Source organism: Artemia sp. Qi Xiang Cuo, chromosome 9, assembly GCF_049724085.1.
Source record: "Artemia sp. Qi Xiang Cuo chromosome 9, ASM4972408v1, whole genome shotgun sequence".
NCBI classification, from domain to species: domain Eukaryota; kingdom Metazoa; phylum Arthropoda; class Branchiopoda; order Anostraca; family Artemiidae; genus Artemia; species Artemia sp. Qi Xiang Cuo.
Genome location: NC_142802.1, coordinates 44,203,437 through 44,222,799, shown reverse-complemented (window position 1 = coordinate 44,222,799; position 19,363 = coordinate 44,203,437). Strand labels below are relative to the sequence as shown.

At 34.9% G+C, this 19,363-nt stretch overlaps 1 protein-coding gene across 3 annotated transcripts in view; it reads left to right on the top strand.

The window, feature by feature from the left end:
* The window catches only part of LOC148948689 (dnaJ homolog subfamily C member 9), a 34,662-nt gene extending 16,870 nt beyond the window's left edge, over nt 1–17,792 (top strand). For all 3 annotated transcript variants that reach the window (XM_089094051.1, XM_089094052.1, XM_089094053.1), the window contains exons 3-6: nt 5,202–5,354; nt 9,666–9,782; nt 14,399–14,610; nt 17,448–17,792. In XM_089094051.1, coding sequence (XP_088950177.1) covers nt 5,202–5,354; nt 9,666–9,782; nt 14,399–14,610; nt 17,448–17,693 — 728 coding nt within the window. In that variant the 3' untranslated portion in view covers nt 17,694–17,792. The remainder of the gene's footprint in view (nt 1–5,201; nt 5,355–9,665; nt 9,783–14,398; nt 14,611–17,447) is intronic.
* Nucleotides 17,793–19,363: the final 1,571 nt, after the last annotated feature.

Genomic DNA, 19,363 nt, shown 5'->3' with positions numbered 1-19,363 from the left:
CAACATCTCTTTGTGCAAGTATTTCGAATACATCTCACCCTCGCTTTCATTTAAAAAAAATATTTTTAGTGCTATTGATGCTTTTAAACTGACCCCCATTCCCCACACCCCCATTTGTTGTTCAAGAATGGCTCGAATCTTATCAGTATATGAATGTTTAATGGCCAGGGGATCTGTTATTATATCCCCCGACACTAGAGAGTTGAAAGGGTCACCGAATTTGGTGCTGTAGACCAATGTGTGATGCAAGGCAGAGTTGGACAGAAAAAAATCCGGACGAGGCGATGCTGTTGTTGTTGTACTACTACTTCTATCTATAGCATTAAGTGGAGTGGTGGTGGGTGACTGAGAATTGTCAGTAACACCACCCCCAATCTGTTCAATCATATTGGGGGGGATGTGGCATGAGGTCCCCTAGTACATATTCCAATGTGTTCGGGAACAAATGGTTGAGCCAGCTTGTATTGTCCTATGAGGGAATTTCGTTATGAGGACCCGGTTCAGATTTACTTGTAACATCACCTAAATATTCACGCATGAAACTATCTGTCCACCCCGGATCCTCAAGCATGTCAATATCACAGCTTAAGTCATCCAGGCTGGCCATTTCCCCAAACACATCGTTAAGGAAGCCTCCTTCCCACTCCAAATTCTCTAGAACCAATGTAGCTTCATCCCTGAACTCTGCTGGTGGTGACAGAATTGGTCCTGTAAATATAGTTGCTTCATCACTCAATGGTGTCGCTGGTGGTGCTATATTTTTAATCTGCAGAAAAAAAAAGTTTTATTTTTATGTAAATTTTTTATAGTTAATAAACTTTGTCAATTTCTCATTGTCATTGTCACACTACCACCACCACCACTAGAACAATTAAAAGAAGAAAAAAAGTTACATTGCCTTATGTCTTTCATAACGTCAACTGAACATGTTAAAAAATATATATTTTTTTTTTTTTTTTTTTTGTTTATTTTTTAGTCAGGAAAATGTAGTTTTATTGTTAGAAGGGTAAGTTAGAACAAGAGAATGATAAAAAAAACTAATGGTTTTATTGCAATATTTTTTTTATAAATAAAAATGCAAAATATAGGTCCAATTCGATTGTTTGAGCCTCTTCATTATAATTCTCTATGAAATTTAACCATCGTTTAAACGCTTGTTAATAATTAAATTAAAAAAAAGCAAATTTTTTTCAACTGAAAGTAAGGAGAAACACTGAAACTTAAAATGAACCAAAATTATTACGTATATGAGGGGGGGTTCCCTCCTCCTCAACACCTCGCCTTTCACGCTAAGTTCAAATTTTCTTTCAATTCTTAAAAAATGACCCCTGAATCAAAAAGGTCGCTTAATTAGAATAAATAGCTCTTTTGAAAGCAATAAACAAACTTTAGCCTAAAGAGTGATGTATTGACGAAGGGGTGAACCCCCTCATATACGAAATAATTTATGTTCTTTTTAGGTTTTAAAGTTGCTCCTTACTGTCAGTTGAAAAACTTTCAACTGAAAGTTTTATTTATTTAAACTAGTTTCTAGTTTAAATTTTAGTTTAAAATCTAGTTTCTTATCGTTTTTAAATAGTGCTGGGAAATCTGACACCACCACCTACATAGAAAATTTCTCTTCCCCCATGAAAAATTCCTCCTGGGCGATACCCTACCATGTAACTCCCTCCCCCCAACCCAACCAAGCCACCAAAAAAAAAATGAAAACGGATTTAAAATTCCCCAAAAAAAAATATAAATTAAAAAAAATGACAAAGCAAAAAAAATTCATTCCACCTCCCCGGCCAGTGAAGGATTAAATAATCCTCAAAGAGATAGTTATTAGATTTTTTTGAATAAATATGGTAATTTCAAACTTTTAATCTGGTTACTTTGGGAGAAAATGATCCTAGGAGGGGGCTTAGTTGCCATCAAAATACATAGGACAATTAAAAAGGACACTATAACCTTTGATTTTTATTTTAATGAGGCCTCTCTTAATATTTTAGGACCTCTGGGCTGATACAGTCACCCCTGAAAAAAAAAACAAATAAACACGAATCTTGATAAAAAAACTAATGGTTTTATTACTAAAATTTTTTTTTAGAATAAAAATGTAAAATGTTGATCCAATTCAATGTTTTTAGCCTCTTCATTATGATTCTCAACGAAATTTGACCATCGTTCAAGTGACAGGGTATGCTCTATGAACATTTGCTCCTCGTCTCCAGTTAACGGACACTAATCCCATATGTCGGTGGTTGATGGTGCTACCTTCTCAATAATCCGTATTTTCCTGTGTCTTTTGCCAACGGATTTGTTTGAAGTTGACCTGGGCTAAATAAATGTTTGTAAGAGAGAAAAACTTTTTTCTCCGTCCATATCAACAATTGAAGTGCAATTAAAATGTTAGATGGTCCTTTTTTAGAACCCTCCCCTCTTCCCCCCTCTCCCGGGGTGGAACTAGGGGACCGGGGAGCTCTCGTCAAGAGCGGCGGATCGATCCCCTTTAGAGGTGGGGGGTATCAGACTTCACAACACTGTTTAAATAGAACAGCCACAAATTCTTTCTCGAGAACACCTAAGTGTTTCAATGAAATGACCAAAAACGGGTTCGCCCAAATAATGTTTCTTAAATTTGCTGTGAAGACATATTTGGAAATTATCAAAAAACGTTTTTTCCTGTGTAAATTGCTTATCGAAGATAGACATCTGGTTATTTAAAGTCTGCTTTGCATGCGACCCACTTAGAATTCAAATCGGATTAAAAAGCGATGGTAGATCTGATAAGGTAGCGGATGTATGCAAATGCATTAGCGCAAAAATACCAGTCTAAAAGTGCGCGTCAACTGTGTAGTAGCAAATTGTTTTCGCTTTCGTTTTTTCAAATAGTTAGTTTTTATCTAAAAGGAATATTGGAATTATTTAATTAGAATGCATCTTGGTTAGAAGTTACGATGTAAGGTTGTTTTTTTTTTGTTATCGAAATTCATGATAAGCATTAATTTATATATATACCAGGTAATTTTGTTAATGAAAGAAAATTAAATAGTTTTTAGAAAAAAATTTTAAGTTTTACTCATCAAAAGCTATGCGCCTGAGAAAATTTACCTTATTTTTGAAAATAGGGATAGAAACAAAAAAAATTATGTATATGCTTACAAATTCTGACTGGGCTTCTATATCTGAACTCCTTGGCAAAACTTGAGGGGGTTAAGCTCACAATCTTCAGTAGGCTGAGCTGAGGCATTATATAAAGCAGTCCATTCCCTTTTCAAGTTCCTTCCAGCTGACATGGAGCTAACACTGGGGTCAGAGGACCCTGTCATTAAAAGATTCGCGGCCATTGGCTGGTCCAGGTCGTGTGTAGTTCTAGCAGCAAATTTGATAACTGAAGGTCTTGCAGCTTGCATTAATATACCTTCGCTATATCTTGCCCTCTTTTCAGAAGGGGGGGTATTGCATGTGTCCACTTCCTTGAAAAAAAAATGCATTTTGGGTTTGGAAAATAATTCAGTTTATGTTAGGCATTTAAAGTAGTGTAAAACATTTTTTTTTTAAATAGAGATAAGCAATTTTTAAAAAACATCCATAAAAAGGTTAACTGATAATTATAAAAATAACACCGTAAATGCAGACTGGCCTGGAATTATTTTCAAAAACACCCCTAAAAAAAAAAAAAGCCGCCGTAAGTTTCAACCTATAAGAGAATTATTTAGAGGTTTCAGCTCCTAAAAACAATAGGCTTCTAGGTATATAAGTAGCCTTAATTCTAGTGTAAGGAAAGAATTTCTTCCTTAACTTAATGACAAGACAATTTGTTTTTTTATTATAATAATGAGAAAATTTTTACTCACCAGAAATTGCTTTGAATTATCAATTTTCTATGTAAATGCTTACGAAAAATGTCAATTGTGCTATGTTCAATAAACTATTCAAAACTGTTGAGGAATCTAATTTGAAACTTGAATATATACAAAAAATAATTTGCTTCTAAAAAAGATATACCGGTTTTTCCAACACGGATCTAACCTAAAAAAAAACTTGTATATGATGAAATAGAAATTCAGTTAATTTTTCCAGAAAAAACTTGAACCAGAACAGATTATAACCAACCTGTTTGGTACGGGCACGTACGCAAAGTATATACCTTCAAGCAAATTCCATATGATATTTCAAATTACTATAGCTTCTATAGAAATGATACCTCTTTGCAAATGACCCTGGTAACCCAATTACTTGAAAACTTACACACATATCTATGCCTCAGGTGTAGGGTTCAAATATATAGATGCCTGGCCCGTGGTAAGGCATATTACGCAATCACTGGCTGGATCAGCACCTCTCTTACTACTAGGAACATACCAAATTAACACAAAAAAAAGAAAAAGATTGAGTGAAGCACCAATTTAAGGAAACATTTTTTATTTCCGTCTGTTTAAGGTACGAGCCGAAATTTAGTTTTTCTTATCAATTGAATATCGTAAGATGATGATACAGAAAATCAGTAGAACTAATCGTGGATATGTAACAGATATTCAAAACAATATTGACTAGTTCATATTTAAAAATAACAAGCAGTAAAACCCAAATTGCTGATGCTCATTTGACTTAAAGGCCAAAAAATTTTCAAAAAATCCCCTATAGATTAAGCAAAGAAAATAATGACACCGCCGAAAACAAAGAATAATTTACATTGTTTATATATTGGTTCACGCAATTCATTAAAAATTTTCAAGGCTTAATTCTTTTTATTTGTTTGTAAAAAAAAGGTTTAATTGTTTAGGAATGTTTTCTAATTTAAGCTTTGCTATTGAATTCAAAAATTTAATCTTTTCTTACATCCGTGAAATTTTATATCCGTGTTTTGTTTTTTTTAATCCATAGTTTCTATACAACGATTTCTGAATACTTATTGTCTAGGTAAAGGGGGGGGGGGATTTCAACTTGGCATACTATAAAAAAAATATCCAAAATAGTAATGGGTGCTAGAAAAATAACCAATGATTTCAGAAATGATGTTTTCAAACTTATTGCAAATTGTGGAAAAAATTTGAGGTAGAGAAAGAATCACTAAAACTTTTGTTGTTTACTTGTGAGTTAATTGCAATAACAGCTTGCTTGCAATCAGCTTTTCTGTATGATGAGTTGCAAACTAAACTAATAGTGCAATATAGGATGTTGTTGCTTTCATTATTATGTTTATTTTTAACTTTCAGTGAAGAAGGGATATTATAAGAAGTCTTTATTGTATCACCCAGACCGTTCAAAGGACAATGAAAAAGAATTGGCCACAAAGAAATTTCAAGTTCTGGGCAAAGTGTATAGCATTCTAAGTGATAAAGAAAAAAGAGCTGCGTATGATGATACAGGTAACTTCCAGATTGCATTGTCTTACGAAGACTTTTTATATTTTATATGTTTATGACAAACAGTAAGTATCGATTTAGGCTGGGTTTTAGTTTATTCTTAAGCTGACCTTTTTTAATCTCTTTCTTTAAGAAGATCTTTTGGACTTATTTTTGGAGGACCCCCCTCCCCTCCCTCTTTGTGCTGGCATAATTAAGTGTGACAGCAATAGTAGTAATTTCATTGTGATACCGTTATGTATTTAGCTTTGTAATATGAGCGGATTGGAACTCATATCAATAAAATTTTCTTAGCAAGCTGTTTAGAAAAATTAAAAAAGAAAAAGTAAATAATGTTTCTGATTTCAGCATGACAACCTAGCTATCTGATGAGAGTTAATTTTTTTTCTCTTTTCTTTTGAATTTCCTTGTGATGACATGACGTTAAGAATTGATCATATCCTTTCTTGTTGAAATCAAAGAATTTCAATTGAAAAAGGGGGAGGTTAATCAATTTAGCAGACTCATAGCAAGTCATACTGATTCATCTGTTTATATTATAAATCTTTCAAAGATTTTTCAATAAAAGATCAAGACCCATAGCACTAAAATTCTTCTTTGTTTGGGGAAAATCACGTTCCGTCTTGGGCACAAACACACATTTGTTTAGTAAGTTTCTAAAGAAGATCTCTCGGCTGATTTTCCAAATTCATCTTTAAGAAATTCTGTTCTAAGTAATGTTTAAAAATTGCTTTCAGCGCATAGAGGGGGAAGTAACTAATTAACTACATTAAATCTTCTATTTGTGAGCATGTCTGTGGAAATCCTAGGACAGTCTACATTTTTCCTTCTCGTTTTACAGTGGTGAAGTTTTTTTTATTTACCTATAGACTTTACACTTAATGAAGGCCAATGTCCGCCACAAAATGTTGATATAATAGCATTTTGGTATTCCTACAAAACTTTCGGAAGGGTCCTATTTTGCATAGGCAGGGGATCGCGTAGACAGTTTTCCTAGTTTGTCAGAAGAACTTCTGGGAGAATCCCCAAGGCCTCAATTATTAGGCTTCAGAGCCACAAAATTATGTCTTCCAAAATCTTCACATGATCCTCATTTCATGCAGGTATGAGATGTCAACCTTTCTACTAAAAAGTACCCATGAGGCCTCTGTTTTAAATTGACTATTTGTATAAATTTTAGGTCCTTGTCTCTGTTGCTCCACAGGCCCTGTCGTCATTGAGGAACATTTTCCGTAGTCTCAGATCATTACGATTAAATTATTCCTCGTGAAATTTTTGTCCGATTCCATCTGGGAGTAGGGGGCATCTAGGACCACATAGGGTATTAAATAGCTGGTTGATTGACTTCTGTTTGGTCTTTGATCTTGGCTTGTTTGCCTCTGTTTGGCCTTGGCTTCATCTTGACTCTAGTTTAGCGTATTGGCCTATCGCATCTGAAACTTTCTAATGACCCAAAAAATTTTCATTGTTGGGAAATAGAATAGCTACCATTGGAATGTTTGGCTTGATGAGTTTCAAGCTCCATTTTATTGGCACCGTTTCAAACTCTTTTGACATGTGACCCATCTAGAACTCGAATTAATTAAGTGCTTTATGCTAGTAATGAAACCGCACTTAGATAAATTTCAAATAAGAGTAAATCATATTTAAATTATGTACAAATTCGACCATATACGTTGTACTAGCAGAGGCTACCAAGGAAATTTTACTATCTTTAATCATTTATTGAAGCTACAGGTTCCTTAGGGTTGCCGACTCTGAACCTCCAGACCATTCTTGAATTTTGGTTCCTTGGAAGGAAGTTAAAGAAGTTATTAAGTAATCCTGAAGAAGCTTAAGCGAGGTTTTTTTTTATCTAATTTAGTAAGTATTTTCCAAAGAGGGGCAGATTACAGTACATTGGAAAGGGCGAATGAACTGAAAAAAGGTACAAGAAAGTGTCGGTTGTAGCGAGTTTTTGCGATAACCATGGATCCGTGTGCAGTAGCATTTCTACGAGACATTCGGTTTATCAGAAATGGATAGATGTGGGAAAGATATGAACCGATTGAAAGGTTCTGATACGTGATACCTTCTATCGACGGAACCATAGAAAAACAAAAGAGGGTTAGTGTCACATCAGTTGGAAACGAGGACACCGATACTTCCCAGCGTTAAATTCCAGACCAAGACAAAAATTTCAGAAAGCCTTTCAGAAGTCCGACTAATGTTAAGGATATGATCGGTGTAACAAGGGAGATGCATTGATACTATTTGAAACTTATGAAGGCGTGCAAAGTTCTTTTGGGCTCAACAACATAGTTGTTAAACAAACAGAATTAGAAACTGCGCCTTGGCAGTCTCCTTTTAGCACAAGAATTCTTCTATCTCGGAGTACTGGCTCTTTGGATTTCAAGACGGATTTGGAGGCTAGAGTATGTGTCATGGAAAGCCTTAATGATGTAATACCATCTTAGCTGCAGGAAGAAACATTGCCGCATAAATAAAGGAGTTAAAAGTCCAACTTACATTGAGTCCTAATAGGAATAGGGCTTCATTGAGTTGTTTGTTTGATTAATAATGATTTTGTTAAATGTAAAATTGCAGCTCTTTCTTATCTAATTTTATATCCTAGGTTCCATATTATTTAAGAATTTCTTTGTCGCCCGTAGTTCTTGCGTAGTGGCTTTTTAAAGTTTTTTGCGGAATATTACCCAATCGGAGTTTTCATGCAAAATTTAAATGTCGATTTAATTTTTTTTTTCTAGCACCCATAGTTTGCACGGTGTATTCTTTTTTTTGGATTTCGTCTATTTTGTCTGTTCAAGATCAGTAATATCATCTTATTCTGACTGTGCAAGACATTCGTGTTTATCTAAAACATGGTCTATGATCAGATCTATAATTTAACGTAGCATAGACTGTGACATCATAGACTTGCTGCGGTTTTTGCTGTTGCAATCATAAAGCGAAAAACTTTTGGCTGGTTCATTATCAAACATTCAAGGAAGCAATATTCTAGTTATGACTATTTTGGTTTGTTTTTTCAATTAAACATTTTCTTACAGGCATTGGCTAAATCAGGGCAAATATATAAATGTCTTCACTTTGATAAGAAATATAGCAAAGTCGCGATTAACTGTAGTTAGGTCATCTGCGGTCCTCCAGGGAACTGAAGTGCATATACACATAGTGTATATGCACAATAGCAATTCCATGTACTTAGCGGCCTAGTTGGGTTAAGATAACCCGGTAACTGGCCTTTTAAGACAGGGTTAGGGAGTAAAGTGTAAATAGTATAAGCTAGTATAGTAAATCGGCATGAATAAAACCTGTCAAAAATACTTCTTTGTTGATTTTCTGCTATTTTGCCTGAATTTGTAGTTGCCATACCACCCAATTCCGGGTATAATCGAAAGTTTATGGTAGAAAAATTATTTTATCGTATTATGAATGCTACTTGTATACTTGCTACGGTTGATTTGTACCAAAAACAGTTTTTTATGAGTTCAATGCAGTTTCTCTCATTAGTTTCTATTGCAGGGAAATACTACCGTTGATACCTTTGTATCTAACTTAAACCATACAATTCTCGCTTTATCGCATACCCTCACAGACCAGCTTATATGGCCTCATGAAAATTCTTTTTGCACATTATACAAAATGTACACTCAATAGCCGTAATGCACCAATGCATAAATCAAAATAAGTGCTTGCACGTTTGATCGACTGTACATTGAACTAAGAGTTAAATGTTCAGGTTAGAAACTTGAAAAACTTTAGAAATGAACTTTGAACTGTCAGAAAATGGTTAGGCTTTTCGAATCTGAGAATCCTGTAAAGATGGCTTTTGGTTAGTAATAATGTGATTTTAGTTAACCTGTATAACGTCAGTAGTGTCAGTCCATGAAAATTAAGAGGAGGGGGGAAAATTTGTTTTTCAGAATCTAAGGGAAAAGTAAATTTGTGATTAAAAAAAATTCAGTGTTAATTCTAAAAAAAAGCATTTCAATAAAAAAATCCATCCAAAAATGTGTTTTTTCAAAGTCTGGGGGGGGAGGTCCATGTTCCCAATTACTATGTCAATTATAGTGTATAAAAGCTGCATCAGACCTATTAGCTTAGACCATTCAAGGATATAAATTTCCGCTTGAAGAGAAGGAGCATTTTAAAAGACTCCGAGGTTTTAAATATAATGTTTGGTATTTAAGTATGACGACTGAAAAAATTGTGTTAACATTAAGCTTATTTTCTTAAATTGAAAAACATCACCTCCGTCCTCTGCTCATATATCTTTTGTTTGTAATTTTAGCTTGATATTTTGATCTTTTCCAGGGTGTGTGGAAGATGAAGACTTCATTGACCGTGAAGGAGATTGGTCTGAATATTTCAGAATTATTTTCCCCAAAGTTTCTTTAGATGACATCAAGAAATTTGAAGAAAAATATAAAGGTGAGCTCCCTGTCTTTGTTTTTCTAATGATAACTATAAATCAGTTGAAAAATTTACGCGATTTATTTTAAATACAGTAGAAAAAATAAATACAAACAAAACAAGGATATAAAAATCAATTAAGAACAGGTGTTGAACAAGAGGTGTTTGCGGATACGGGAATTTGCTGGGGGGGGGGGATTTGTCTTTTTTCAATTTTTCAATTAAATTACCAAAAAAAGTATTTTTCAATGAGTATACCCCGGAAAAAGTTATTTTCAAAATTAGGGGGAAAAGAAAACAAATCTAGGGGCACAATCCCCCCCCCCCCTCTCCCTGAAAGAATTAATCGAATAATAAATCCTTACCAATAAAAGGAATAACTTTAGAGAGAGGCTTATGGGAAGAATGAGAAATACAAAAGGAAAACAAGGTGACACATAAGCTGACTTAACAGCGAGAATGAGGTTAGTTAGAGGGCATTCTTGATGATGATAGTCAATATCTGACTGGAATTTGTTGATCATGCAAAGGTTTAAGGTAACAGATTTAGAGAGGGAAGGTTGACAATCGAACAACAAAAAGAACCGTGTGATGGGTTATAAGCAAGAAAATGAAAGGATAATGTTACCAGCTAATATTTGCTTTAATTTCCTTCATTGTTTTTTAGCAATTTTTGTTACGATTCATCATTATGAAACTTAAAACTTTAATTTTAAGATAGAGCCCAAGAAAGTGAACAAAATATGTTTTGGCTCTCAAAAATATTCTAAAAACTGATTTTACAATGTAAATTTTCAGGTGATTTTATATTCAATCAATTTAGGATATTTTCGAAGAATCTGCAAATTTTTATTGGAAAGACTAACCTAAGATAAATACTGGTGTGAAAAGAGCTGTGGGGTCAGCATAACCTATTACATCAGATAGTTTGCTGTTCTACTATGACTGCCCATCACAGTGCCCAGGTGCCTGAGACCAGCACATCTGGACACACCCCTCCTCCATCCCATCTCATTAAGAGGCTCACTTTTCACTATCTCGTATGAAGTTTCTACTTCCGAATCTATTTTGCAAGGACGAGTTAGAGACGGTACTAAAGGGACTGAAAAATAATAAGGTCATAGATAGCGATAACGTGGTAAATGAACTTCTTGAAAAATGGCGATTACCGAAGATTATGAATAGGATCTTTGAAAAAAGGGAATTACTGAGTGATTTTGGGAAAACATAAATTAAAAGTCTTTATAGGATAGCGGATAAGAATGAATGTACATAGGTATTATCTTGATTTCTGTAGGGAGCGAATTACTTAGAATGATGATACTTATGTGACTGCAAGGTGCTGAGATCAAATTTTTATAGAAGAACACTGCGGTTGTAAGAAGGGGAGAGGATATGTTGACCAAATCCTCACTCATAGATTAATAATTGGAAAGAGTCTGAATCACCAGCATCTTTATTCCATAGTTTTATAGGCTATGAACAAGCATTAGATTCATCTGATAGAAAAGCTCTAGTTAAGGTCCTATCTTTGTATGGTAGTGGTATACTAGAGAAGTACACCAAAATGACTATGTTATGTACGAGATGATGTTGCTGGGGTTAAGGTAGGAAATGAGGTTAGCATTGTGTTTGGTGTGGAATTAGGCTAGGCAGGGTTGTGTCCCATTCCTGTTAAGAAGATTTATTTTGATGAAATTTTCCTAAAGAGCATAGCAAAGGCTATGGGAGAACATGGTATCAAATTGGAAGGTAAAACTTTCGTTTTCTTAGATAATGCAGGTGCTTTGAGTGTTTAAGATAAAAATATTAGCGAAATGAATGAGCTTTTGGAAGTTTTGAGAGCCCAGGGTGCACATAGGTTTGCGGAGTGATCTTAAGAAAAATAAATCGCCTAGACTAGGAATAAATGAGGGACTCTCTCTATTGTCAGGTCTTCAGTACCTGGGTTGGTGCTCTAAAACTGAGTAACAGTCTGTTAATTTCTGGACGCACAGGCATCTAATGTAGCATCAGTAGCTTGCTGATTCTTTTTTCCCACGAAATCCAGTGAATACAATCAGAGGTTTGATAGTATCCCCTTATGTATAAGGAGTTTTATGTCCTCCTTGGAAACGGTTTCAACTAAAGAATTTGTCAGCCCTAGCACGTTTTTCAGTTTGGTTTCAGGGAATGATGCTAAAAAGATTTTTTCTGATTGTATCGTGGCTATAACAAAAATAAATATTTTATAAAAATGTTCTTTTTAATTCTTGCCAATTTAAACGTTTCGGTTCTTGATAGGAAGGTGAGGGTGGTTGCACATCAGTGAAGATTTGCTCCTGGTTTCCTTCCATTCATGTTAATCGCTTATGTTTTTGTAGCATAAAGGTTTTTGCATGTAATGATTTCTATCGGTACCCTTTATTTCGATACGATACACCATCGTATTATCTCATCTGCTTTATTGATTTTTCTGGGTACTAAAATTAGTAAATATCGTGGAGGCATATGGATGCAATAGCTATGGCGCAGAATGTTCTTTTGAAGTTGAAAAGGTCTAGAAGGATGGGAAGATCAGCTTCGAGGTAAGATTAGAATATTGGAAGCTACAGCAATGACAATAGTCAAGCTTGGCTCTGAACCGCGCGCACTTAGGCAGTTTGAGTATGATATGCTGGATACTTTCTTGATGTATCGTCATAAAACTATTTTAGGGCCTTGTTTGACTGACTGTACGTAAAAAATAAGCTTTACGAAGAATGTGGTTCGATCCCACTTTCTAGGGCTATTGTGAAAGAAAAATTAAGTTGGCTTGGCCACTTTTTATGGACGAAGAATGATAGGTTGCCAAAGATTGTAGTTTGTGGCCATGTATCTGGGGCGTAACAAAAAACAGGTTGTCTCAAAATGGTGTGGAAAGAGGTCATAAGAAAGGATTGAAAGGAATTTGGAACTCCTTGGAAGAGGGAAAGACTCAAGCTTTAAGCCTTTCGGGATGTAGGAGGAGCTTGCGCAGCTGTTTTGTCCTCGGGTGGCTTGATTGTGCAATGAGTTGTTAGTAGTAGCAATAGCAGTATCATCTTTCTTTCGTAAAGTGTGACCTAACTATCCTCATATTTCTTTTAGTACAGCCCAGGAAAGTCGGATTGAACCACATTTTCTGTGTAGCTCGCTGTTTGATATATGGTCAGTCAAAAGAGTGCCTAAATATATTCTGAAACAATTGCTCTGAAAAATATCTAGCTAAGTTCCTTGACCAGTCGATGCACAGTTTTCAGATCAATAATAAACCACTGTCAGTACTGTGGCTTCTAGTTTCTTAAAACCAGATCTTCATGCGACTTATTGTTTGAAATACAATCATTCGAAGGAGTACTTAAAGCTATGCTTAGACAGTTCTTCTAGAAAAAATTTAATATATATCTTCCTCAACCTTTTGAAGCGTTCAGATTCATGCCCAACCATTATGTAATGATATAATACCTGTGACTATAGTACCCTAATATTAGTTCTAAGACATATTCACCTTTTCTTCTAAGCCTTTCAACTTGGCTGTTTAATTTTTTACGTTTTCACTCAATCCACTACCCTTAATAATAATGATACTTAGGTCAAGCCAGTTGCCGCACCTCTTCATGCGTAATTGCGCAGTTATACACCAATGTTCATAAGTCTGTACAGCGTCAAGTGAATTAAATTGATTAAATGAAGCTTTACAAAGTTCTTAGTTGTGATCTTTGTTGTCGCAAGTCTTATAAGCGCATATTTTGTCGTGTATTATTTTCGTTTCGGATTCGTTAAGCTTATATATGTATATATATATATATATATATATATATATATATATATATATATATATATATATATATATATATATATATATATATATATATATATATATATATATATATATATATATATATATATATATATATATATTATTTGTCTCCATTTATTATTTTTGCTTTAATTATTTTGTTACATAATTCAGTTTTACATTTGCAGTTCGTTGTGATTCTCGCTCGTTGCGCGTCATTTTCACTTACGATTCGATGTAATTCCCGCTGTCACTTGTCTTTTAACTGCAGATTCCACTCCCCATCATTTTCATTTAATTGACCATGGTCGTTGTCAATCTCTTCTAACAGCAGATTTCGTGTGCTTCATTTTCTTGTGGGATTCGTTGGAATTCTCGCTGTCGCTTGTCTTCTAACCGCAAATTTTGTCGTAAATCATTTTTGTTTGCTATCTGTCTTGATGAGGGTGTTATCTGATGTCTTTGTTTGCTTTAGGGTTTTTGAATTGTGTTTTTCTCGTTTTAATAGTTTTATTCAAAAGTTTAAATTGAATCTTTTAATTCTGTTTGTATGTTGTTCTCTTTTGTTTCGTGTCCACGGCCCTGTGGGATTTTCTTGTGTTAAATATACTATACTATCTATTGTCTAATCTCATTGTGAATTTGTAGATTAATTTTATAAACTAAGAAATGAGAAATTGCTGCATAATAATTTCGGAACCATGAGAACACATATGGACCGAGGCTCCTATAACAAGAGGCGGAAATTTGGTTGAAAATTTTACTCTTTTTCTCCAATAATATTACTTGCCGAAGGTTGTCTGATTTTTATATTTTTTTTCAAATGTATTTCTAGGTTCCGAAGAAGAAAGAGAAGATTTAAAAGCAATTTACATCTCAAGTAAAGGGGATATGGACGTAATTCTGGACTCTGTAATGTGCTCAACTATTGATGATGAGCCTCGATATAGAGAAATTCTTCTAGACATGGTAAAGAAAAACGAAGTGGAAGGCTTTAAATCATTCACCAGGGAGAGCAAAAAGAAGAAAGAATCTCGCCGGAAAAGAGTAAGTAACTTTTTAGCTGGTTATCTTCGTAATAATAACGATAACAATAATCATAGTAAGATATTATATGAAATCTGTCACTTGGGACAGTCCAAAACCAGAATCTTAGACATGCTATCCCATTTTCATGCATATGGGGACGCATAACACGACTCTCACATTGATAAAGTAATTTGTGCCTTGCCTCCTTCCAAAACAGACTTCTCATAACAATTGTTTTAACTAACTTTGTTTCTCTACAACACCTCGATGCGATTGGGTCAGTATGCAGATTTACACGCCACATCCAGGCCCAGCGGTTTACATTTGGTGTTACTGTTCTTGGGGGTTCCATTGTAACTGAACCACCGTGTAACTGAACCCCAAGCAACTGAACCACCGTGCAACTGAACCACCGTACAAATGAACCACCGTGCAACTGAACCCCCGTGCAACTGAACCCTCATGCAACTGAATCCTCGTGCAACTCAACCCCCGTTTAACTAAACCCCCGTGTAACTGAACCCCCATGCAAGTGAACCACCATACAACTGAACCCCTCTGCAACTCAAACCTCATGCAACTCAACCGCTGTACCTAAATTGGGTAAAACACAGGTTAGAATCTTTACATGTTCAACATTGTTGGAATTTTTTTCTTTTTTAGCCTTTATATAAATTACTGTCAAGGTGATTTATAAAAATGCTCTGTTTTGTTGTCACAAAAACAAAAGATCGGACGTCATAAACTCTGAAATCCAGATTTATTTCTCTTTTTATGTCTGTTAATCGGGGTTCCCTTCACCCTGACACTTTCTATGGGTCTAAGCGTTTACCCCCCCTCCCGCGGAAAATTTCCCCTTTCCCACCCACGGAAACCCCATCACCTGGAAAACACCCCTCTCGCGGAAATTATGGTTTTCAAAATTTAAAAATCTTCTTTGAGTCGTGTTATTTTTTAGAAGTTCCAAGGGAAGAAGTTAGAGAAGTTCCAAGGGAAGTGGAAAAGAGGAATTTATGTGTAAATCTTTCCCCCCCCCCCGCCTCCGTTCAAATACTTTCTTCTCATAAAATTTCCTCCAGAAAACCCCCACACAAAAAATTTCTGTATGTTTCCCAATGACAAATACTATCTGTAAGCGATAGACAAATCAAAAAAACTTAAAAAGGAACTGAAACTTCTGCAATGGGGTTAACTGATTGTTTTGTAGCTAGGAAGAGAGGGAAATACCTCAAAGGGTTCATTTCGATGCCAAAACATCTCAGCTCTCATTGAGCCTTCAAATAAATACAGAATTAGCTCTAAGGGGGAGACGACAGGAGGGTGGAGGTAGAAATTGTTTGATAATCCCCAGGCATTTCTAGTCTTTTTTATAAGCCGAAAGTGATTGGAGACTACCCAGCCGTAAGAAGTATTTTTATTTAGGGAGGGGGGGGGGAGATTTTCCACGGGTAGGTATTTTCCGGGAGGGGGTATTTTCCGTGGGGTGTTATTCTCCGCGGAGTATTTTCTTTAAGGGATGTTGTTTTGTGGGGGGGGGGGGGGTAAACGGCGGCTCTTACCGTCTACATACTGTAATTTTTTTTTTACCACTTTGCTTATTTTATTGTTTTTATTTTGTGGTATTTTCTACGCTCGTAGTTGTTTATCGTTTAGTTTCAAAAAGGTTAATTACCTGCTTCGGTGCAGTGGTTCAGTTACACGAGGGTTCAGTTGAGCGGTGGTTCAGTTGCACGATGGTTCAATTGTATAGTGGTTTCGTTGCGTAGGAGTTCAGTTACATGGGGTTCATTTAAATTAAGTTGAGCTGCACGGGGGTTTAGTTGCACGAGGGTTTAGTTGCACGGGGGTTCGGTTATACGGGGGTTCAGTTGCACGGTGGTTCAGTTACACGGTGGTTCAGTTACAGGGGTTCAGTTACACGCACACCGTTCTTGGGTTATGATTGTTGAATATGCTCTGCTGGGTCTTAGCTTAAATGCCTTTGTCATCTCTAAAAAAAAGTCGCTATATAGATTTATTTTTTCTCTTTCTCACTCCCCCTTCCCCCCTATCTTTTTTAAAGATTGTCAATACTATGGGCGCTGAAATTTTTACTGTGTGATTCAGCATCAGTAAACATCTCTGAACGAAATCATGTTCTCTTTTATCATGTTCCGACAAAAACTGGGCCTTTTTCTAAAATAAATTTGGTAGCCTAGTAGTAAAGTAGATCTTAATGCTCGCATAATTTTTTTTTTTTTCGTATTTATCTAATTTCTGTTAAAGCCACTATTGACGATTCCTGCGTTTTGCCAATCGAATAGTTAATTTTTTTACAATTTGAAAGTATTAGCTGACAAGTGTATGCCGTATTAGCATAATCTAAAGTTCTTTTCTTATCACATACCCTCCTGGGTACGGCCCCAGTATGTATATATATATATATATATATATATATATATATATATATATATATATATATATATATATATATATATATATATATATATATATATATATATATATATATATATATATATATATATATATATATATATATATATATATATATATATATATATATATATATATATATATATGTGTGTGTGTGTATGTATGTATGTATACCAAAGTTTTATAGTGCTTTATAAAGAAAAGATGTATTATAAACTTATACATGCGATATAGGGGAATAATAGAAAGTGGTCTGAATGGCCATGCTAATTTTGATCAATATTACGGTCTTTCTGGCCTTCCTCGTAAGGCTAGTTCACATGTTTGATTAAACAACGGTTTTTTTTTTGTGTTCAGAAGATTTTTTGTGTTTTGTTGTTCATTCAAGTTACATAGGCTAGTGAGTTCCTTTTCTTTATTAGTATGCTGACGAAGCTTTAGAAGCCGAGGAACTTGCTGAGGAGCTCGGTTTGAAAAAAAAGAAGAAACACGACAACGCCGAAGATCTGTCTGGTTTGCAGGCTCTCATTCAACAACGACAGTCGGATCGTGGAAAACAAATGAATGGCTTTTTTGAGCAGTTAGAGGCAAAATATGGTGGAAGAGGTGGCAGCAAAACAGGTGCGAAAGGGAAATCCACCAGACGTGGAAAAGGAAAAAAAAATTAACAAAGAAATCTATTTAAGCGTCAAACAAAAGGATAACTATGGTATTTTCAAGCGATTCTTTTTTATATTTACTATTTAATAAACTTCACAGATAAGTGATACTAGCCGTAAATACCTAAAAAAAAGACCTAAAAAAATTATTGGGGGCATTTTGGATGGGATATAAACCTGAAAACTCCCGTCGAGCATCAGCGCGACGTACCGTCTCGACTACAGTGAAATGTTGACAAAGGGACGACTTTAGCTATCATTTTATCAACAAAGATTCTTAACGCCGTATATCTTTAGCTATACTTGTTCAAAACAGAGTTGTAGGTTGATTTCGAACAGAATTGAACTTGGACTGTCACGGAGGGCAAGATCGTAAATTTACTCTCTCCAAGATCAGAGTGTGCATTTTATTGTTAGCGATGTTCAATTATTATTATTTTACAATTTAATAAGAATAACCGTCAAAATTTGTGGTTAGTAATTTTTCAAATAAAAGAAGTTAACTCATTTCATGTAAAGTTATTGATTTTCTGCTATTTTTCAACTGTTTTCATATTCAAATTAGTTTTCTCGTAGAAAACTAATAATCATTTATATAATGTTGCCTAGATTGTATTTACATGCATTTATTTAACGAAAATAGCTGGATAAAAATAAACAAATGAGCTTTTGAATGACTAGAAGCAAAAAATGGCAAAAAGCCAGTAGCAAGCTGTTGAAAAGGGAGTACCCACAAAACACGGAAACCGAAAGAATAAACATTAAAATAATAATGCAGCCTTTCAGAAGCATATCTTTGAACCCTAGCTTTATAAGTTCCTATGCGGTTTTCTTTAAATGTAAGGATTAATCTGGGTGAAGAAAATGCCCTCGAAAAGACCATGGTAAAAACATTCTACATATATATAGACTATATACTTAACGCCTTGCAATCATTCTAATCAAGATCATAAAGAATGAAATATTATGAGGTAACGGCACATTTTGTATTTTTAGCCAAAACAAAAACGGTAAAAAAAAGCGGCAAATAAAACCTACTTACATATACCCTTGCAATTATTCTACTCAAGCTCATGAAGTATCAATATTATAGAGTATCGTCACCGTTTCTGTTTGTAGTCAAAACAGAAACGACAAGAAAAAGCGGCAATTTAAAAACAACATACTACATAAAGTACATACATACACCCTTGCAATGATTCTACTCAAGCTCATAAAGAATGAATCATTATGGAGTTTCGGCACCGTTTCTGTTTTTAGCCAAAACAGAAACGGTAAAAAAGCGGCAATTTAAAAAACTTCTCACATACGCCCTTGCAATCATTCTACTCAAGTGTAAACGTAGTCACTTTAAAATTTTAGCGGATTGGAATTATTTTCTATTATCTTCTTCTCCTGATTGAAAAGACAGACAATCTCCCCTCATACGCCCTGATAATATTTGCTGCTATGTCGGCAATGCTTAAATTTCTTGTATTGATCGCATTTTGCCTCCAAGAGCTCATTCCTAGCCCAGTGATGAACCAAGTACAAGCTGTCTCCTTGATCAGGAGTCTAGTGATATTTGATGAAAAAGGAAAAATATATAAATATCTAAGAAAATCAAGTGAACCAAGGTGATTTCCAGCTAGTTGGAAAAACGAAGCGAAAAGACAGAAACAGATATTTAGGCAGTAAAA